The 17,638-nt window shown below is 42.2% G+C and overlaps 1 protein-coding gene across 1 annotated transcript; it reads left to right on the top strand.

Moving 5' to 3' along the window:
• The first annotated feature begins 1,232 nt into the window (after positions 1-1,232).
• Positions 1,233-17,369, top strand: snx27a (sorting nexin 27a). Its single transcript, XM_061092780.1, has 13 exons — positions 1,233-1,662; positions 5,881-6,106; positions 6,271-6,463; positions 6,887-6,951; positions 7,619-7,723; positions 8,002-8,080; positions 8,401-8,564; positions 10,036-10,125; positions 11,388-11,537; positions 11,659-11,787; positions 12,070-12,129; positions 12,285-12,333; positions 13,222-17,369. The coding sequence occupies exons 1-13, from the start codon at positions 1,346-1,348 to the stop codon at positions 13,290-13,292; spliced, it is 1,698 nt and encodes a 565-aa protein (XP_060948763.1). The 5' UTR covers positions 1,233-1,345; the 3' UTR covers positions 13,293-17,369.
• Positions 17,370-17,638: the final 269 nt, after the last annotated feature.

The raw sequence follows: 17,638 nt of genomic DNA, 5'->3' as shown, positions 1-17,638 counted from the left end.
AAGAACCACTGCCCTAGACAATCTCTTTGATGCGGACACCAATTCTCTCTTGATAATTCTTTTATTTTTGGCTAAAAAATGTATTTTGCTGAGGTGGTCAACTCCCCAGGTCCCTACAGTCGACATGTGGATATCACCGATTTCTGCTCTTTTTCCTATTGAGAAGTTGACTCATGACCTTAACCACAAATCAGTCAAGTTTTGGAGGATCTGGGAACCGGTGCATTCCTTCTTACAGAAACCATAAGTCATAATCTTTTTCTGGAAGTGGAGGCCTGACAGCCTTTTCATTTTATTTTGTTTCATTCTATTTATTTTATACACAGTCACCTTTCAACATACAAGGTACATTCCAACATCTGGGGGGCTTCATGGTAGTGGAATAAACTAAGGGCCCCTATAGTTGTCCATGTAACTGCCGTTTCAAAAATCAGATTTTCCATGTCACGCCACAGGACATTATTTGTGTTACGAAATATATTTTACTGTAAATACTAATATACTAGTTTTGTGCATATTAAAACCTAATATTAATAAAGTCATTATATACAATATAATGCCAAGGCAGTTATTACCTGCTCCAGATATTTCTGGTTTATTTTGTTAATATGTAAGTTTAATGCTTCAGCTATGTTACGGTCACACCGCAGGACATTTTGCGTATTCAGCTTAAAATATAATCAAAACATAACAGATATTTCAAACAAAATCATAAGTTTAAAACAAAGTACCATGATATGCATCACATCCATTTGTTGTTTAAGTGGTTAAATGCATCTAAATAAACATTCACACTTAATTACATAAAAATCATGCGTCATGTCATCCACCCATATGTGTATGTGTATATATATATATATATATATGTGTGTGTGTGTAAGGATATATATTGCAGTGCTCATTGTTAGTTTGGGATGGGACTTTTTTTTTTTTTTGTTTTGTTGCCTGTTTTGTTTTTTTAATGTTTTTTTAAGAGTATTAAAAATAAAAAAGAACCACAATAAAGTGATTAACAACCCACTCAGATCCATGAACCTGTTCCTCCACTGTCACATGATCAGATCTGATGATGATACAGTTGATAAATAGTAAATAAATACTCATCAGAGACAATAAGGTTTTTTAAAAAATGAAAAGACCTGCGCTCCGGTGCCGCCCCCGCGAGGTCACGTTGAGTGGCCGGGTCTTGTGACGCTTTCTGGGGGCGGGTCATCCACAACAGAGCGGGTCTGTGGAGCTGACGTGACCGAGGCACCGAGGAGGCACAGAGCCCGAGTGTTGTTTTGAATTCAGCACAAGACACCGACAGCAGGAGGCGGAGGAGGGGGTACGGTCTGTGGATAAGATGGCGGATGAAGAAGGCGATGAAACCCGGTCGGCTCAGCCCTCGGCATCCCGCAGCGGTCCGGCCGCCGGCTCCTCTAGCACCGCGGGCCAGACCACCACCACCACCACCACGGTCACCTCCGGTCCCCGCTCCGTGAGGATCGTCAAGTCGGAGTCCGGCTACGGGTTCAACGTCCGCGGTCAAGTCAGCGAAGGGGGGCAGCTCCGGAGCATCAACGGGGAACTGTACGCTCCTCTGCAGCATGTCAGCGCCGTCCTGCCCGGGGGAGCCGCGGACCGAGCCGGGATAGCGAAGGGGGACCGGATCCTGGAAGTGTAAGTCCGCCCGGGAGAGCTAGCATGCTGCGGCTAGCTGGAGCCCGCTCCGGCAGGCGTGTGGTACCGCTAGCCGTCCCCGGGGCTACACGGCGACGTCACTTGTGTGTGTGTTATGATGACAACGAAATGGGTCGTGTACGCAGCACAACTAGTTATTTACCCGGGTTTGTGTTGTGTGTGTGTGTGTGTGTGTGGATGTAGCTTCACGGATGCTAACGCTAGTGACTTCACCAGGAGGCTAACCAGCTTACATAAGTTCCAGCACAGCCTGTGCATGTTGATTAGCTTCAGCTAGCCGAGGAGCCAGGTAGCTAACGTCCTGTGGAGCCGGGGGAGACAAGCTAGCTGACAGCCTTGTTGACATTGTGTTGTCTAATGGAGCAGATGTGTGTGTTGTGAGCCTGGAGCAAGAAGAGTGTGATGCTACTACTCACATTCCACATCATATGGAGGGTGTGTGTCTGTGTCTGGAGGAGACATCTCTCTATCAGCCGTGTTGTTTACATGGGTCAGTTTTTAGATGTCTCTCATTGTTGACATTGTGTTGTCTAATGGAGCAGATGTGTGTGTGTTGTGAGCCTGGAGCAAGAAGAGTGTGATTCTACTACTCACATTCCACATCATATGGAGGGTGTGTGTCTGTCTGTGTGTGTGTGTGTGTGTGTGTGTGTGTGTGTCTGTGTGTGTCTGTGTCTGGAGGAGACATCTCTTGATCAGCCGTGTTGTTTACATGGGACAGTTTTTAGATGTCTCTCATTGTTTACATGTCGTTATCAGTGTCCCTGGGTGGATGTGACACACATGGCTGGATCCTGGACAGACATCACAGCAGTAGGACAAGTCTCATTCTCCCACAGAAGAGTTCAGGATGGAAATAACTTGTTCCCCACTTCCTCTCGCCGTTAATAGATGTGTAATAGATGTGTAATAGTCGCTTATCAGCAGCTTTTGGCTTCTCCCTGGTCTGAAAAAGGAAAACATCACATCACCCAGATCCTTTGCTTCTATCCATTGGCTCCATGTCCGGTTTAGAATTGATTTTTAAGATTCTACTGATCAGATCCTCCCCCGGCCCCTCGGCTTGGAATGGAACTACCTGAGGAGATAGATAGATAGATAGATTACTTTATTCATCCTCGAAGGGAAATTAAGTCGTCATAGCAGCCGGTATATTTGAATACAATAAAATACAATACAATAGAATAAAATAAAAAATATTGAGGTAGAAAGAATAAAAACAGAAACACAAGATAAATAGGTAGATAAGGTGCAGTGGCAAGATGATGGTAATAGTACTGATGATATGATGGTAATGTTATTGTTACACAGTATATAAAAATAGTACAGTATATATAGTATATAATATAACATAATATATATTTATATATGATAGTAATTATACCAATATAATAGCAGTATATAGTAATAATGGCAGCAGCAACAGTATATATAATAATAATAGTAAATATAATAATAATAATAATAACATGTACACATGTATAAATATGTGTATATAGACTTATATATACAAAGAATATACAGAGAGTATGATATGATATATAGTAGAGGTATAAATATAAGTATTTGACTATACAATAGATAATAAAATATACTATGAGTGTAAGAATATGTAGACAGAGCGTGCAAAAGACAATATTATTGTATAAAATTATATATAATATCAATATGGTTTATATTAACACATATCACATATGATGTGAAGTAAGTGTATATGGAGCGGAGTGTTGTACAGGGTTCACAGTGCAAGGAGACAGGTATATTTAGATAAGGCTCCCAGAGTGAGAGACTTATTTTTAAATCACTTCCTAAAACCCATTTTTATAGACTTGCTTCCATGTGATACCATGTTTTTATTGATTTCTTTTCACCATTCATTTTATTACATTATATTCTTATTACTGCTTTTACGTGTTCAGGTTTTCTTGTGACTACATCTATTCATTTAGTTTGAACACTACCCTGTTGTGTGGCCTCCTCGTCACATTGGATCCTGAGGATTGTTAAGTGATATATAAATACACTTTTGTTATCATTATTGTTATATAAAAGATAAATGACTTCCCAATAGAGCCTCCATCAGCTCATATTATATATTCAGACTTCTAATAATACACCATTAAACCATGGCCTGACCATTCCCCCGACCAATAAGGGCTCAATAATGCAAATGAGTAACATGTTCGTAGTACATATGTTCCGTTCCTATATACATGTTACATATCTTTCTCATAGGACCATATGTATTTCTGGCTCAGTGCCAGTGTGTGCAGGGTAAACATGGTCCATTTATTACAATGAACTTTGTTAAACCCAGCACTAATGGAGAATAGAAACTGAAAACAAGGAACAATGGCCGTACTTTAAGTTGCTGCGGAATCTACCAACCCTATGCATTCTCTAGACTTTACTGCTGAATGGCTCTCTGGGTCATGTGACGGGACTGGTTGTTATCATGTGATGTATAAACCAGCTGGGCTATTTCGCAAAAAAAGCCAAAACATCATCTGCTGAAGTATGTCAGGTGTCAGCGTTTTGCTTCAAAGTTTTATGACCAAATGAAAGGGTTGACTTCATCTGTGTTCAGCTGCTAACAGGTTGTATTTCTAGACTCTGACATCTGCCTGAGTGCAGTTTGTGTAGAATGTTACATATATGTCAACTTAAAATTAATAATAGATATTCAAAGTCTGTGCTCTCCCTATGTATATAGAGGAGGCAGTAATGCCACAAGGTCCTGTAACGCTTCACATGAGTGATCCGTTATCAGTCAGTCGGCCATTAATCAGTGAACCTGATTACCTTTCAGTTAATCATTTTTCCTCATTGATTTTCACAATTTCAACTTTGAGCCAAATGTGATGCCTTGAAACTCGATGACCTTGAAAACACAACTTATCTCCTGTGAAGAGCAGCTTGTTTATCTCCTGTTGAGATTTTGTTTATTTTTTGTATTCACAGTATATTCACTTAGAAATCAAGGAGAGAACTAGCTGATAACCAAATGGTTTCAGTCCTACTTTAGTGTAATGTTGCTTAATTCTTATCTTAGCCAAATTCACCTGCTACCAACCCTCTTTCTTGCTGTTAGAGATGTTCAGATATCAGTATCTGAACATCTCTACTTGCAGATCAGCTGCTGAGACACCTGTCTGGTCGGTATTGCAGCTTCTGTTTTGTCTGACACAAGGATGATTGGATAACAGTCGCGTGACTGAAACACCTTTATCTTCCCGGTCTCACACCTCAAATTTAGCTCTCAGTCACTTTAATCCCTTTTCTCACAACGCAACCAGCTCTTCTCATCTCCGGGTGTTTACTTTTGTTTTTCACGACAGACTTGTCCTCCACATTTTACACAGGGATGGAGACATGGCATGTAGAGTTGACAGACCTCTGCTTCTGCTCTTGCTCACTCCCTCCTTTCATGTTTCCGTCCCGCTGTTTCTCATTTGAAGATTAACAGAGACACCTGATGCCCGTGCCATCTGGCCTCGGTAAAGCCGAGGAGGGAGGTGTCTCACGGCACCAAAGGAGAGGGAGACATTAGAGCTGACCTGGTTACTCAGCGCTCCCCACATTGTGTTTGTCAATGAATGACATAATATGAACCACCGCCACAACATAAAAAGACACAAACAGGACACATATTTGCACCATTAATACTTATCTATTATATTGTTGTGCTGAAGATAAGGGATTCAAGTGCCATTTGTATGACTATTACAGATGCTGAAGTCTGTATTATTTATTAAGTGAATTTCTTATCGACTGTGGCTTCACCAATCTGCCCCAAATGCCATTTCTTTAGCAGAGCCGTTATAAAATGGAAGTGTCTCTGCTATCAGTTTCATTCCTTCAGTGACATCAGGCCAATGACTCAGTTTTTAGTGCCACAGGTTGGCCTCAGGTTACCTTACATAAAGCAGACTACTCTCTGGATTTTAATGTGGGGAATAAAGGGTACAGCTATCAGGACAGTGTATGTTATTACCCATTTGAATTCTTCTAAGAAGTGGTATTAGTAAATAGATACGCTACCATTCAATATAATAATTTCATATTTGATCGTAAAATCCGGTCAAGTTCTGCTGGGGTCAAATCTTTTGATAATTGATCATGTAAAAAAGGCTCTTAAAAAGTCCTATCTCACTTCATTATCTCACTTTGTTGTTCTTACTCTCACATTTCTTCCAGTAATGGGGTGAGCGTGGAAGGGGCCACCCACAAGCAGGTCGTGGACCTGATCCGAGCAGGGGAGAAGGAGCTGGTTCTGGCTGTGCTCTCCGTTCCACCTCAGGAGGGCGATGGGTTGGAAGGAGGAGAGGAAGTCCAACTAAACTACGACTACAGCGACAAGCAGGCTGTGCCCATTTCCGTTCCCACGTACAAACATGTGGAGCAGCACTCCGAGAGGTTTGTGGTGAGTGCTCATTTGACACGGTGACCCTAAACATCTTTCATTCTGGAAATAGCCTCGCGTCTGCTCCTAAAACCTGTCCCATATATGATGAAAATACATGATCGCAGAGTGAATAAAATATGTTTCCCTCTAAAGCCTTTCTACTCTTGCTTCAATGGCTGTAGGTGTACAATGTGTACATGTCGGGTAGGCAGCTGTGCTCAAAGCGCTACCGGGAGTTCGCCATCCTGAACCAGAACCTGAAGAGAGAGTATGCCAACTTCAACTTCCCAAAGATTCCAGGGAAATGGCCCTTCTCCCTTTCTGAACAGCAGCTGGATGCTCGGCGTAGAGGCCTGGAGGAATATCTCGAGCGAGGTAGGCTGATATGGAAATGTCACCAGTGTAGAGAAAGGCTTGTGTTCATCTTCAGTTCGAGCAAAGACAAAAGGCTTTTCTGTTACTGATCCATACGTCAATCGAGAGGAATTACAGGTCCATTGTCAAAGGTTGATGTTAAAGTACGAGAATGTATTTAGACCCTCCACCGAAATCTTTAATATCAATAATAACAAAAGAAAGAATGATGAATTGCATAGTGCTGGAATTATTTTGTGAGGAAAGACAATATTCAGAGCTCTGGTTGTGGTCAGTTTTTTCCCCTTTAAATGTGGAATATTGTGAACCTGATCACAGGATACAAGCAGAATGAGCCGTCTTTTTTGTTTATCTTATTTATTGTGAACACCCCACCCCCCCACTCTCTTTCTCTTCATCCTTGTCTGTGTTGTGTGTCTCCAGTTTGCTCTGTGCGGGTGATCGGGGAGAGTGACATCATGCAGGAGTTTCTCTCTGAATCAGACGAGGTATGCTTCTCTGATTATTACACTGTTCGTATATCACTGTTTCCCATTAATTCCTGTCTAAAGACTGTGGCGACTGAATGAACAGCGATACAAGATTTGGATCTATCTCTTTCTGAGATGGTTTTTTTACGGCAAATTTTTCCAAAAACTTTCCCAGATGTGTAACTTCCCTAGCACTTGTTGTTATTTACATTATCTGATGTGCCTTTCCCATGGTCGAGCTCAGTTTAGAAACTCTAATGGGGCCATTCAAGAGACTCTTAGGGACTTAAATTACTTTTTAAATGTCTTTATTTAACCTTCTCCCGTCTACTTTCAACAACACTTAAGGCAGTTTAGTTTCATTCTTTGTATGGCCGCCCTGCTAACCAATCTGGATATCAGTTAACTACATAGGCTTACAAGTGTTTGGAGAATTTACTGTAGCAAAACCAGTAAAGTTCTACTAAAATTATTTTGCACTGACAGAAAAACTTAAAAAGGATTAGGACTTCTTACCAAAAGGACTTTCTGGTTTTGTTATGTTTATGTTTTTAATCCCCAAACACACATTGCATTCATTGCACTCTCATACAACACAGAACTCACCTTTAGTTAATCCGTTAATCCATACATGAGTCAGTGCAGCATGACTTTTGTTCTCATAGTGTTTTGCTCCTCTGTGCAGAACTACAATGGAGTGACAGATGTCGAGCTGCGGATAGCCCTCCCTGACAAGACCACCATCTCCGTCAGAGTCCGCAAAAACAGCACCACGGACCAGGTGTACCAGGTGAGATCACATGACATCTGCTGGAACCAGTCGTTAACCTTTCTTTTACACGTTATTGCCTCCATAGTTTGAAAGTGTAAACTGGACTTTGCATTCAGTTTTTAGCCTTTGTTGTGGCACAGAGGATTACAAAGTCCAATCTACTCCAAATACTTGATATTCCATCGATGCAAACATATGTTTACACTGGAAGAAAACAACATTTGCAGTTTGAGTGTGAATACAAATTTCCAAACAATGTTTTTCTTATATAACTGACTGTGTTGCTCTTCCTTTAGGCGTTAGTGTTGAAGGTTGGAATGGACAGTATTATGGCAAGCTACTTCGCCCTTTTTGAGGTCATCAACCATTCCTTTGGTAAGAACCTTGTGTGTATTTCATGTTTATGATGTTTTCACAGCAAAAATTCACTGAGCATGTTTTACACGCTTCATTTAAAACTCTACTCCGACTTCATCACATGACCACTGAATAAAGATGGGATGCTACAGGTCTAAATAAAGACCTGCATCATCCCACTGGTTTGATTCATGGGCCTCAGGGTATGTCTGCAGTTTTGGACAGTGAGGGTAATTTTAATGCAGGTTATTATGAATTATCTTTTTAATGACTAAACAGACCACCCCCACACTGTCCACATCAATATCCCTCACCTGTTTTCTTTTTTTTTGTCACAGTACGGAAGCTGGCGCCCAACGAGTTTCCCCACAAGCTCTACGTGCAGAACTACACGTCGGCGGTGCCGGGGACGTGCTTGGCGCTCCGCAAGTGGTTGTTCAGCTTCCAGGAGGAGGAGTTACTAAGAGACAATCCGCTGGCACTGCACTACTGCTTTCACCAGGTGATAAGGATCATTGAATCTCATTTGCTATAACCTGATGGGAGCTGGGCACAATTTTCCAATTACACCTTCTGTCTCCTCAAAGAGTTTGTATACTTCTTTCTGAATGTTAATGTATAATTTCTGCCATTATCATGGAAATGTACTGAATAAGTTTAGTCTCTTTTGACCATCTAAGCTGGCCTCAGTCTTCAGTTCTCTGGCTAGTGGACAGATTTCTGCTTTTACTATGGCTCTTGCATTTTAATCAGTGTAAACACATATAGGTTCAGTCATCCAGAATCTTTGTATATCTGTTATTTTATACAGTCAAAACATAATATAATCATATTATCGTGAGACTAAAAAGATAATTAGAGCACCCATAATAACAATGTCCATTTTGTCAGGCTATTTCCTGATATGATGTCAGCAATGGACACAAAGGTTTACCCTTATCTCCCACTGACATTCTAACAAGTCACATCCTAAACAAAATATTAAGCCACTATCTCAAAGTCCCACGAATTACATAATGAACGTAAAACAAAGAGCCCATTGCTTTGAAAGGCCACCTCCTGTGGATTTATTCAGGAAGCCAGAGTAACATAATATTCTAAAAGCCAGTTGAAGCCAGTTGCCACAATTTTTGAAGCATAAGTGTGAAGTGGAAAAAGTAATCCTCTAATGCAAATGCACTAAAAATAGCCGTAGCTGTGGCAGCAGCCTTCAGGCTGGCCGCTGACCAATAAAGGTCACTACCTGGAGCCTGTTAGTCACGTGAGGTCCAGACGTAATGTGGTAGGAATATTTGTCTGAGGAAAGTCAGCTCAGTTCTTACATTCCTGATAAACGAGACAACTAGAATATTTAAACCTGTAATGGATACCTGGGTTCTGCCGCCTGGTGATTGTAACAGTATTCAGTCGGCCTCCACCAGCTCAAAAGGGAAATATCTGGTTCTTATGCCACTAAATGTTGCATTGTGGTGTTAACCAGCATTGGGTTTACCACCTGTAATAATTGATGCCAAACTGGGGGGTGGGGGGCTTATTGTGATTGGCTAATGAGCCCAGTTCACTGTCAGTCCACAAGGCAACAAAGACGCCAGGATTTCTGCTCATGCTTTCCATGATCAGTCCGATTTTAGTATTTCAGAAATAGAGAGGAGACAGAAACAGCGAAACACCACGTTAAATATCTTCTATGTTATTATTTTCAGTTCATTAAGGAACTGACAGGACAAATTAGAATGGGCTGTCACAGTCCTGTCTTAATAATGGAAATTACTGCTCACCTTGTTTTCACATTGTCATTTGATTGATTTTTATTATGGGAATATCAATTATAGCTGAACTTTCAAGGGCTTATTGCTATAAATGGACGAATTCACTAACTTGAACCAGAATATCTGCTTATAAAATGTAAATGGTGTTGTATCTCTTCATGCCACCCTAACCCTCCGTCCACCCCACCCCCCCTGTCTCACCAGGCATTGGATGATGTGAAGAAGGGATTCATAAAAACAGAGGACAAATCCTACCAGCTGCAGAAACTGGCAGAGCAGCGCAAGATGGCCACGGTCAGTCCAACAAACCAGTCTTTGTTTGGGGAGGGGATTGGGATCACTGCACTTTTTGCCTGGTGACCAGAGCCATCACCAAAACCTGAACTTATTGATCATTGGCAGAATATGTAATGAAAATTAAATCAAAGTGCAACTTATAACTCTGTAGCCACCGAGCACATTTCCAAGCTTTTGAAGAGAAACCTTAGACAAATTAATATAAAATCAACCCTCATTTACATGGACTTCAGTGAGCTTATTTGTTGATGAAGTCCAAATTTGCACAAACAAGTCTGGATTTGCATGATAAAGACACAGGAAGGTGAATGTAGAGGAATGAAAGGAAAGAAATTAATACCCAGAGCGTTTAATCCCGTTTCCAAAGTTGTTCATTAAAATGTAGACACTGCTTTTATTTATTTGTATTATAAAGCCAGTTTTCAATGCTCAATAGGAGTCTTTTTTGCACATTCAAACATGAGACACAGTTCTAATGAGCTGGTATTCTCATAAGCAGTATGTTATACATGTACATGGTGAGGGCAAAACACATACAAGAAGGAAAGCAGAGATATTAAGGCTACACCAGAGGGGCTAGGGGAAGGGAATGGTGATTGGTGGGCTGGATTCAGAATGATAGAAGCATTGTAAGTGAGAAAGTTATTTATTTACTATTTAGACCTTGAATATGTCATCCGTTTATCCAAAGAGTACTGTTTGCAAGTTTGGGAGGACATATCTTCCAGGTGAGATAGTGTGCACCCTCGACCTGAGTAGACTTGCCAAACCCACTGATAGTTTACTGCAGGCTCTGGTGATTTGAAATATGCTCTAATTCCTTTTGGAAGATGAGATTTGGTCTCAGAGTTGAAATATAATGTTTTTTTTCACACCAGTATGTTTGAAGGAAAAGCTGAACACATGATAAATAAATGTTTTATTAGACAGTTTAACAACAAGGCTGCCTCTGGGGACTTTTGGGTTCTTATGTGTAGAGATAGATCATCCTATTTCTATAAAAATAAATATAAATAAATAAAATATACAGCCTGCACTAAATTGCACTTAATTTTTTTTACATACATAACAGATCATTTACTACAGCCACTTTAAATTTGAGCAATAAACACATTTTTTCCGTAACATTGAGAGTTTATCAAGATGGAAATCACCTTTATCGTTAACTAGGGTTTTAGAGTAATTAGACTTTGAGGTAAACCAGGTTATTCCCAGTAATAGTGACAGATCCATAATGCTCTATAACTCGTATCTTTTAGTACCTGAGCCTGTTGCGGACGTGTGAGGGCTACAACGAGGTGGCGTTCCCACACTGCTCCTGCGACTCCAGGAGGAAGGGACACGTCATCACAGCCATCAGCATCCATCACTTCAAGCTGCACGCCTGCACGGAGGACGGCACGCTGGAGGTGAGTGTGTGCCTGAGTCTCAGTCAAGATATGGATATACCTACATTATTTGATTTAAGCATTGATGAACCATACATATGCACAAGACTTATCTAGTGTCCACCCACTGTGTCTCCCTCAGAACCAGGTGATAGCGTTCGAGTGGGGGGAGATGCAGCGCTGGGACACTGACGAGGAGGGGATGGCTTTCTGCTTCGAGTATGCCAGAGGAGAGAAGAAACCTCGCTGGGTCAAGATCTTCACTCCATATGTGAGTGATCTGCTTTTTGTCATTTGAATGTGTTTTATTTATCTTTGTATTCGCTTTGTTGGTATTTAACGTTTTAGAGTGACCAGTAATGTAAGTTCTAGAACAATTCATAGGCAATAATTGTGGAATTTAATAGTCTACACACTTTCTTTCACATGTTATCAAAGCTGCAGTAAGGAGAAGCGAACACAATGGATAGAAATACAACTTATTCTTCTTACTTCGCCGACTGGTTTGAATATTAAAGGCTGAATAACAATTGTGTTTGCTTCTTTCTCCCAGTTCAACTACATGCACGAGTGCTTTGAGCGGGTCTTTTGTGAGCTGAAGTGGAGGAAACAGGTAAGGACCACTCCTTTCCTCTTTCATTCCGGGAAGCACATGACTCCGTGCCAAGTTTTGAAACTCTAAACTTAGCTTATGATTGCAATCTCCTTCAGGAATACACCTAACCTGTTTTCTTTCTATGTCTTGTGTGTTAATCTCTTGGCTTTCAGGTTGAGGAAGAGGCATCTGACAAAGACAACAAAAACTGCAGTAACACTGGTGAGTAGCAAGTAGTTTCCACCCCTCTAAATCCTAATTGATAGAACGCACACTGAACACTAAGAGGTCTAATTTTTGTCTGGAGCAAATCAGGAAGAATTATGTATTCAGATGTGATGCCGAGCGGCGATTAGATTGACAGGACTCATCAAGCTCAATGAATTATGCAAAAGTTTCCTGTCTGGCAAAAAACTAAAAGGGCAAGGACAGGGAGAGGATACAGGCAAGTACAGTGTGAGGCAAAATATATGGGAATCCTTAACAGGTTTATGAGCATTTTAAGTTCAGTGACATTAAATTACACCTGGCCCTAGAAGAGGCACATTCAGAAACGCTTGTATTGTTTTACCTCTTTTCTGCCGCTCCTATTTCACTATAAGGAACTAAACAAAGTGGAGCAGAAAAACTGCAGAGACGTTTTATAGACTGTTCACCAGAGCACTTAACAGCTTAGGAGAGTAAATTCTCCTCCGAGGCTATCAGGTTGCTGAGAGAAGACACATCCTGGTGGAGGGAAGTAGGAATTCGGAATAGATGCACATCGGGGCATGTGACTCGCTGTCAGAGTCATCAGGGGGAAGTTGAAACTATTTCCCCCTTGGCTCACGAAATAAACAAGACAAGCGAAACAAGTATGTGGACGACCAAGTGCGAACTCCAAGAATGAGTTGTATGAAGGAGGACATAGTGAGCAGCTAAGACAGAGAAGCTGAGAAGGGAAGTCCGAGACATTCAGAAACAAGGAAAGGGAAACCTCCTGCTGCAAAGGGACAGACTCAGACACACTGACATCTATGTTGTATTGTTGAAGCATTTACATTAGTAGCATGAAGTTGATCAACAGCCCATCATTTAGACTTCCTCCCCTGAACCGTCTCTCCTTTCCAGAGATCCTGCCTCCTCTGGAGACGCAGCAAAAGGGATGGCGCCACCTAGGGGGGGAGATTGCAACTTCCTAAAACCATCGGCCACCACACAAACTAGAACTGGTCCACTTGCATCATTACAGCCACCCCTGAGAGAGCGCCCATCAACAAACACAGGACAGAGAACTGGAAGTGAAGCGACGAATGTGGGAAATTGGAACAGTCACACGTAACCGGACCCAGGGATACACACAGCAAGAAGAGCGATGGAAGTTAACACAAGTCAGCTTTCATGTCATTTACTAGATCTCCATAGTGTGTCTGTTGTTTTCCACCATGCAATCTCCCTGAGATGTGGCAGGACACGAGCAGAATTCTCGCCTGCGGTTGAGATCTAACACATATCTACAGTGTGTGTGTGTGACTGGTTCGGCGTCAACCGCAGCGTTTGCTCAAAGCAACGTGACCAGGGAGCGACACCGTGGGGGGGGGGGGGATCCCGACGCCCGGGTCTCGCACCTGGAGAGACTCTGTCTGCTGATGAACCGAGCTGTGTCGACGGAGGAGAAAACAATGAGGGAGCGATGCAGACAAACAGGGTTTTCACTTCTGTCAGTTAGTGACAAAGACGGCAAAGTCGTGCTGTCACACCGATGCTGGACATTAACACAAAAGTGATGTTTTCTATCCGTGAGGTCCGAAGTATTCTGTCTCTGTCCGGAAACATCCGCGACACAAATGTAACTAAAACAACTAAACAAAAAACTGACGGGAGGGAACACGTTTTTAATTCTATGTTTGGTTTAACAATCTGATAGATTAATGTAAGACCTCTAATAATCGGTTTATTGACTTAACACAATAACACTAACTGAATTGCATTGAAGCTGCTCCTTCTAATCTCCATTCGTCGCGTCTTCTGGTCTAACCGTCATTACTTGAAAACCACGTCAACCATTAATGTCAGTATGGGTATTCCCCCCCCAGCTCGCAAGTGTTTTATTGTGGTGATTTTTGTGGAGTTGAGAGGAAAAGGCTTTTCTCCTTCTCGGCTCTGTGCAAGAGTGATGTCTTGAACAAAAGGGTTGATGGGCCAAAGCTTCGATGATGTTGTAATGTCACGTGTTCTGCACAAGCAATCGGGCCGACAGAATATGAATATAAGTGCTGGGGAATGGAGAGGTTTGGAGTTGGTGAGCTGCTGTTCTCCTGAACGTACAGCAGGGGGCAGCAGAGTGTAAGGCAAATGTAGTTGTGGGTCTTTGAAGAAGTAGAGATCTTATGAAGTGCTCCCTCGGGCTCTGTAACTCACCCAAAAGTATTCCTCCGCTGCAGTTTGTCCATTAACCACGTCAGGAGGACAGATGGTGAATGTGTGTGTGTGTATTTGTGTGTGTTTGTGTTGAACTGAGTGTAGATGGTGCATGAAGTTGTGCGACTGCAACCATGGCCATCAGCCGGCATCTGTCTGCCTCTTAAAAATTGAAACAGTATTAGCCGTGTGTGCATATGAAATGATTATATGACACTTTTATGATTTACACAGATTGATTTCGATTTTGAAAATGTTGTTTTGTCTTGTTTTTCTTCACAAAATCAAAGGTTTATTTGTGTTTTTAAATTTTTCCGGGGATATAGAATCCGATCAGAGACGCTGTGCGCAGAGTTCTCCTGTGATACGAGTTTTGTTTATCCCACGAAGGGCTTGTAGCTTTTTCTCGGCCAATTCCATTACTGACTCGCTCTTGTCCCTCACTCAACCTTCTGGCAGCAACCAAAAAAACCTGAAACTGAGAATAATGTTTTTATTCAATCACGCTGAATTGGAGAGCAGGTTCAACTCTATAGGTCTCTTCTTTCCTCAGTCGAGCTTTGAGCTTCTGGTTTGATAAAAACGTCTGTTTCATCTCAAGGTTTAGTCCCAATTTGCTTTTCAGTCCCTCATCTTGGAGCAGGCTCGTGTGTCTTTGTGTGTCTGTGTGTGTGTTTGTGTGTGTGGCCGCTGTGTTTAGTGTCCTCTATGTCTATCAATGACATTGCTGATAAGCTTTCAAGCTCTGATTGGACGTGTCTGATGAGCTGTCGGTGTGGGAGCCAGTAAATGAAGATGAGGTTTTTTCTATCTATGCGAGAGTGGAGATGCCAGACAGATGGAGACAAATAGGAGGCGTCTCCCTATTGTCAAGCTCGGATTCACAGACACACAAACACACACAAGTCCCCGTTGCCCTGCCGCTCCGTGTTTTGGGTTTGACAAAATTGCTAAATGCAGCCTCACGAAGCCGTTCTGTTTTCTCCCCGTTGTTGCCTCTCGAGAACAGGCGTCGGTTACACAGCAGCCTATAGCAATACATGTACGTCCTTAACTGTGGCAGAATGATGTATGTTTTACACTCAGCCCAGAGATGGCTGGATTGAGAGGGAGACTGCAATGTGCAAATTGCTGGATGGTCATTTTGACAGCTCAAGTAATGGCCAATTTAGAGATGGATGACGAGAATTAAAGCTGTTCAACCATGAGGTTTTTTTTTCCTTTTCTAAGCTGGAGAGGGAGAGTCGGTTAGATTGTGTTGGGTTGTGTGTGTGTGTGTGTGTGTGTGTGTGTGTGTGTGTGTTGGTCTGTCCTGTCCTCTGCTCTTACTCCAGGTTGGTCTCCCGTCATCACAGGGGGATGTGGTTGCCGTGGCAGCACCACGTTGGCGCAACACACCCGGTGTTCCTTTTATTCCCGTCAGCCGACTGACTCACTCCTCCCGACCGTGTGTTCGAAACAGTGTTGTTCTTTTTTAACCGTTTGATATTTGTTGTGCGTCCCTGTGGCTCGTGCTGCTGTGAATAAGCCTTTTAGAAAACTGCTGTTTTAAAAAAAAAAATTTGTTTGTGTTTCTCCGGCTCGTCTCGTCCACGCCAGGTGTCGTCCTCCGCTCGCCGTAAGAGGCTGTGAGGCGTGCGTACTGTCAGTTGTCGTCCGTCTCGGGGCCACCAGTGAGATAAATGTCATGGTAACGGTTTTTTTAAGTGAAAGCGGAGAGATGACAGGAATGTTAAGAAGCGCGTCTTTGTACGGTGGGCCCGTGTTTGATAGTTCTTGTCCGTCAGTGTGCTGTGGGCCGCCTGTGTTCGTGTCTGAAATGCTGGACAGGCCCGAGCTCGCAAGAGAAAGATTATTTATGAAAAGCGATCGAACTTTTACAGATATAAAGAATGTTTCACGGTAAAAACAAACATGGTAAAAAAACACGTCGCTTCGTGTGAGGACCGCACATGGAACTCAGAAACTTTGTGGTCGTCCAAACCCCGCTGTGGAAAATGCACGTCGAAATGATGCAGTTGCTATGGAAACACGTCCGTCTTTCCGAGTCTCATGTGCCAAATCATCACAGATTTCCACCCAACCTCATTCAGCTGCAGAGAACGTACTAGATCCTTTCTGATATTTCAAGAAAAAAAGCATTTCACTGGGCTCTCGGGCTCCGGGGTCAGTCTCATCAACAGCTTCTGTGTAGACTCCATGTTTGTCGACCTCCGGAACGCACGTCCAGCTCGGGGGGGGGGGCATCAGCCGCCGGCCTTCTACCTTCAGCTGACGTGCCCCCCAGATTACTAAAACGAAGGGTTGGATCTAAGTGCTGTTTGAAAAGTGTTAACCTTTCTATGTAATTACTTTCTGTCCGTTGCTTTGAAACAGGGCTTCTCCATGACGACGAGTAGGCATCAGTTTAAAAAAACCTATAAGTCTTGTTTGTCTGTCTTCAGCATAACCTGTAAATAGCTGTTTTAAAAAAAGAAGAAAAGAAAAAATGATATCCTTTTGGACAAAATGCACTCTTGTTTCTCCAACCTCAAAACCTTTTTATTTATTTAAGCAGAAATTTTAACTATTGGGGAAATTTTAGTGTACAGTGCTCGAGCCGCCGTCAAATCATTAATTTAGTTGTGTGGGCCGCAGATGGAGGATTAGTTAAACCACACAGTGTAACGAGCAGTGTTGCATTTACTAAGACGTCGATTAACACCTGATGCTGAACTACGCTACAACATGGAGAGTTTTTATATCTTAAAAATAAAAAACACAAAGGTTTACTAACCAATATAAGGAAAAGGACAAAAAGATTTGAAAATGTTGTGTAGAGTAATAAATTGTAACAATATTTTAAATAAAGTTATATATTGGGGAAAAAATGCTGCTGGTCTTCCTTTATTCACCCTCTCTCTCTCTGCAGGACATGAGATGAACCGCGGAGGTCGTTTTCCTAATGTCTGCAGTAATCTGAATTGGCTTCCAGTAGGAGTTGTTTTTTTTTACCATCGGTTAAATGCTAAAACACTCGGGTTGTGTTTTATCAATGTATGGATTCACCACCTGTGCAGTGAGACCAGGCCAACATCAAGACCGCCAAGACGTAAAGCAACAGCGAGCGCTCATCTGGGACCAATTA

Source organism: Limanda limanda, chromosome 19 (genome assembly GCF_963576545.1).
Source record: "Limanda limanda chromosome 19, fLimLim1.1, whole genome shotgun sequence".
Lineage (NCBI taxonomy): Eukaryota > Metazoa > Chordata > Actinopteri > Pleuronectiformes > Pleuronectidae > Limanda > Limanda limanda.
The sequence above is the reverse complement of the archived record's forward strand: the minus strand, read 5'-3'. Positions and strand labels throughout refer to the sequence as shown.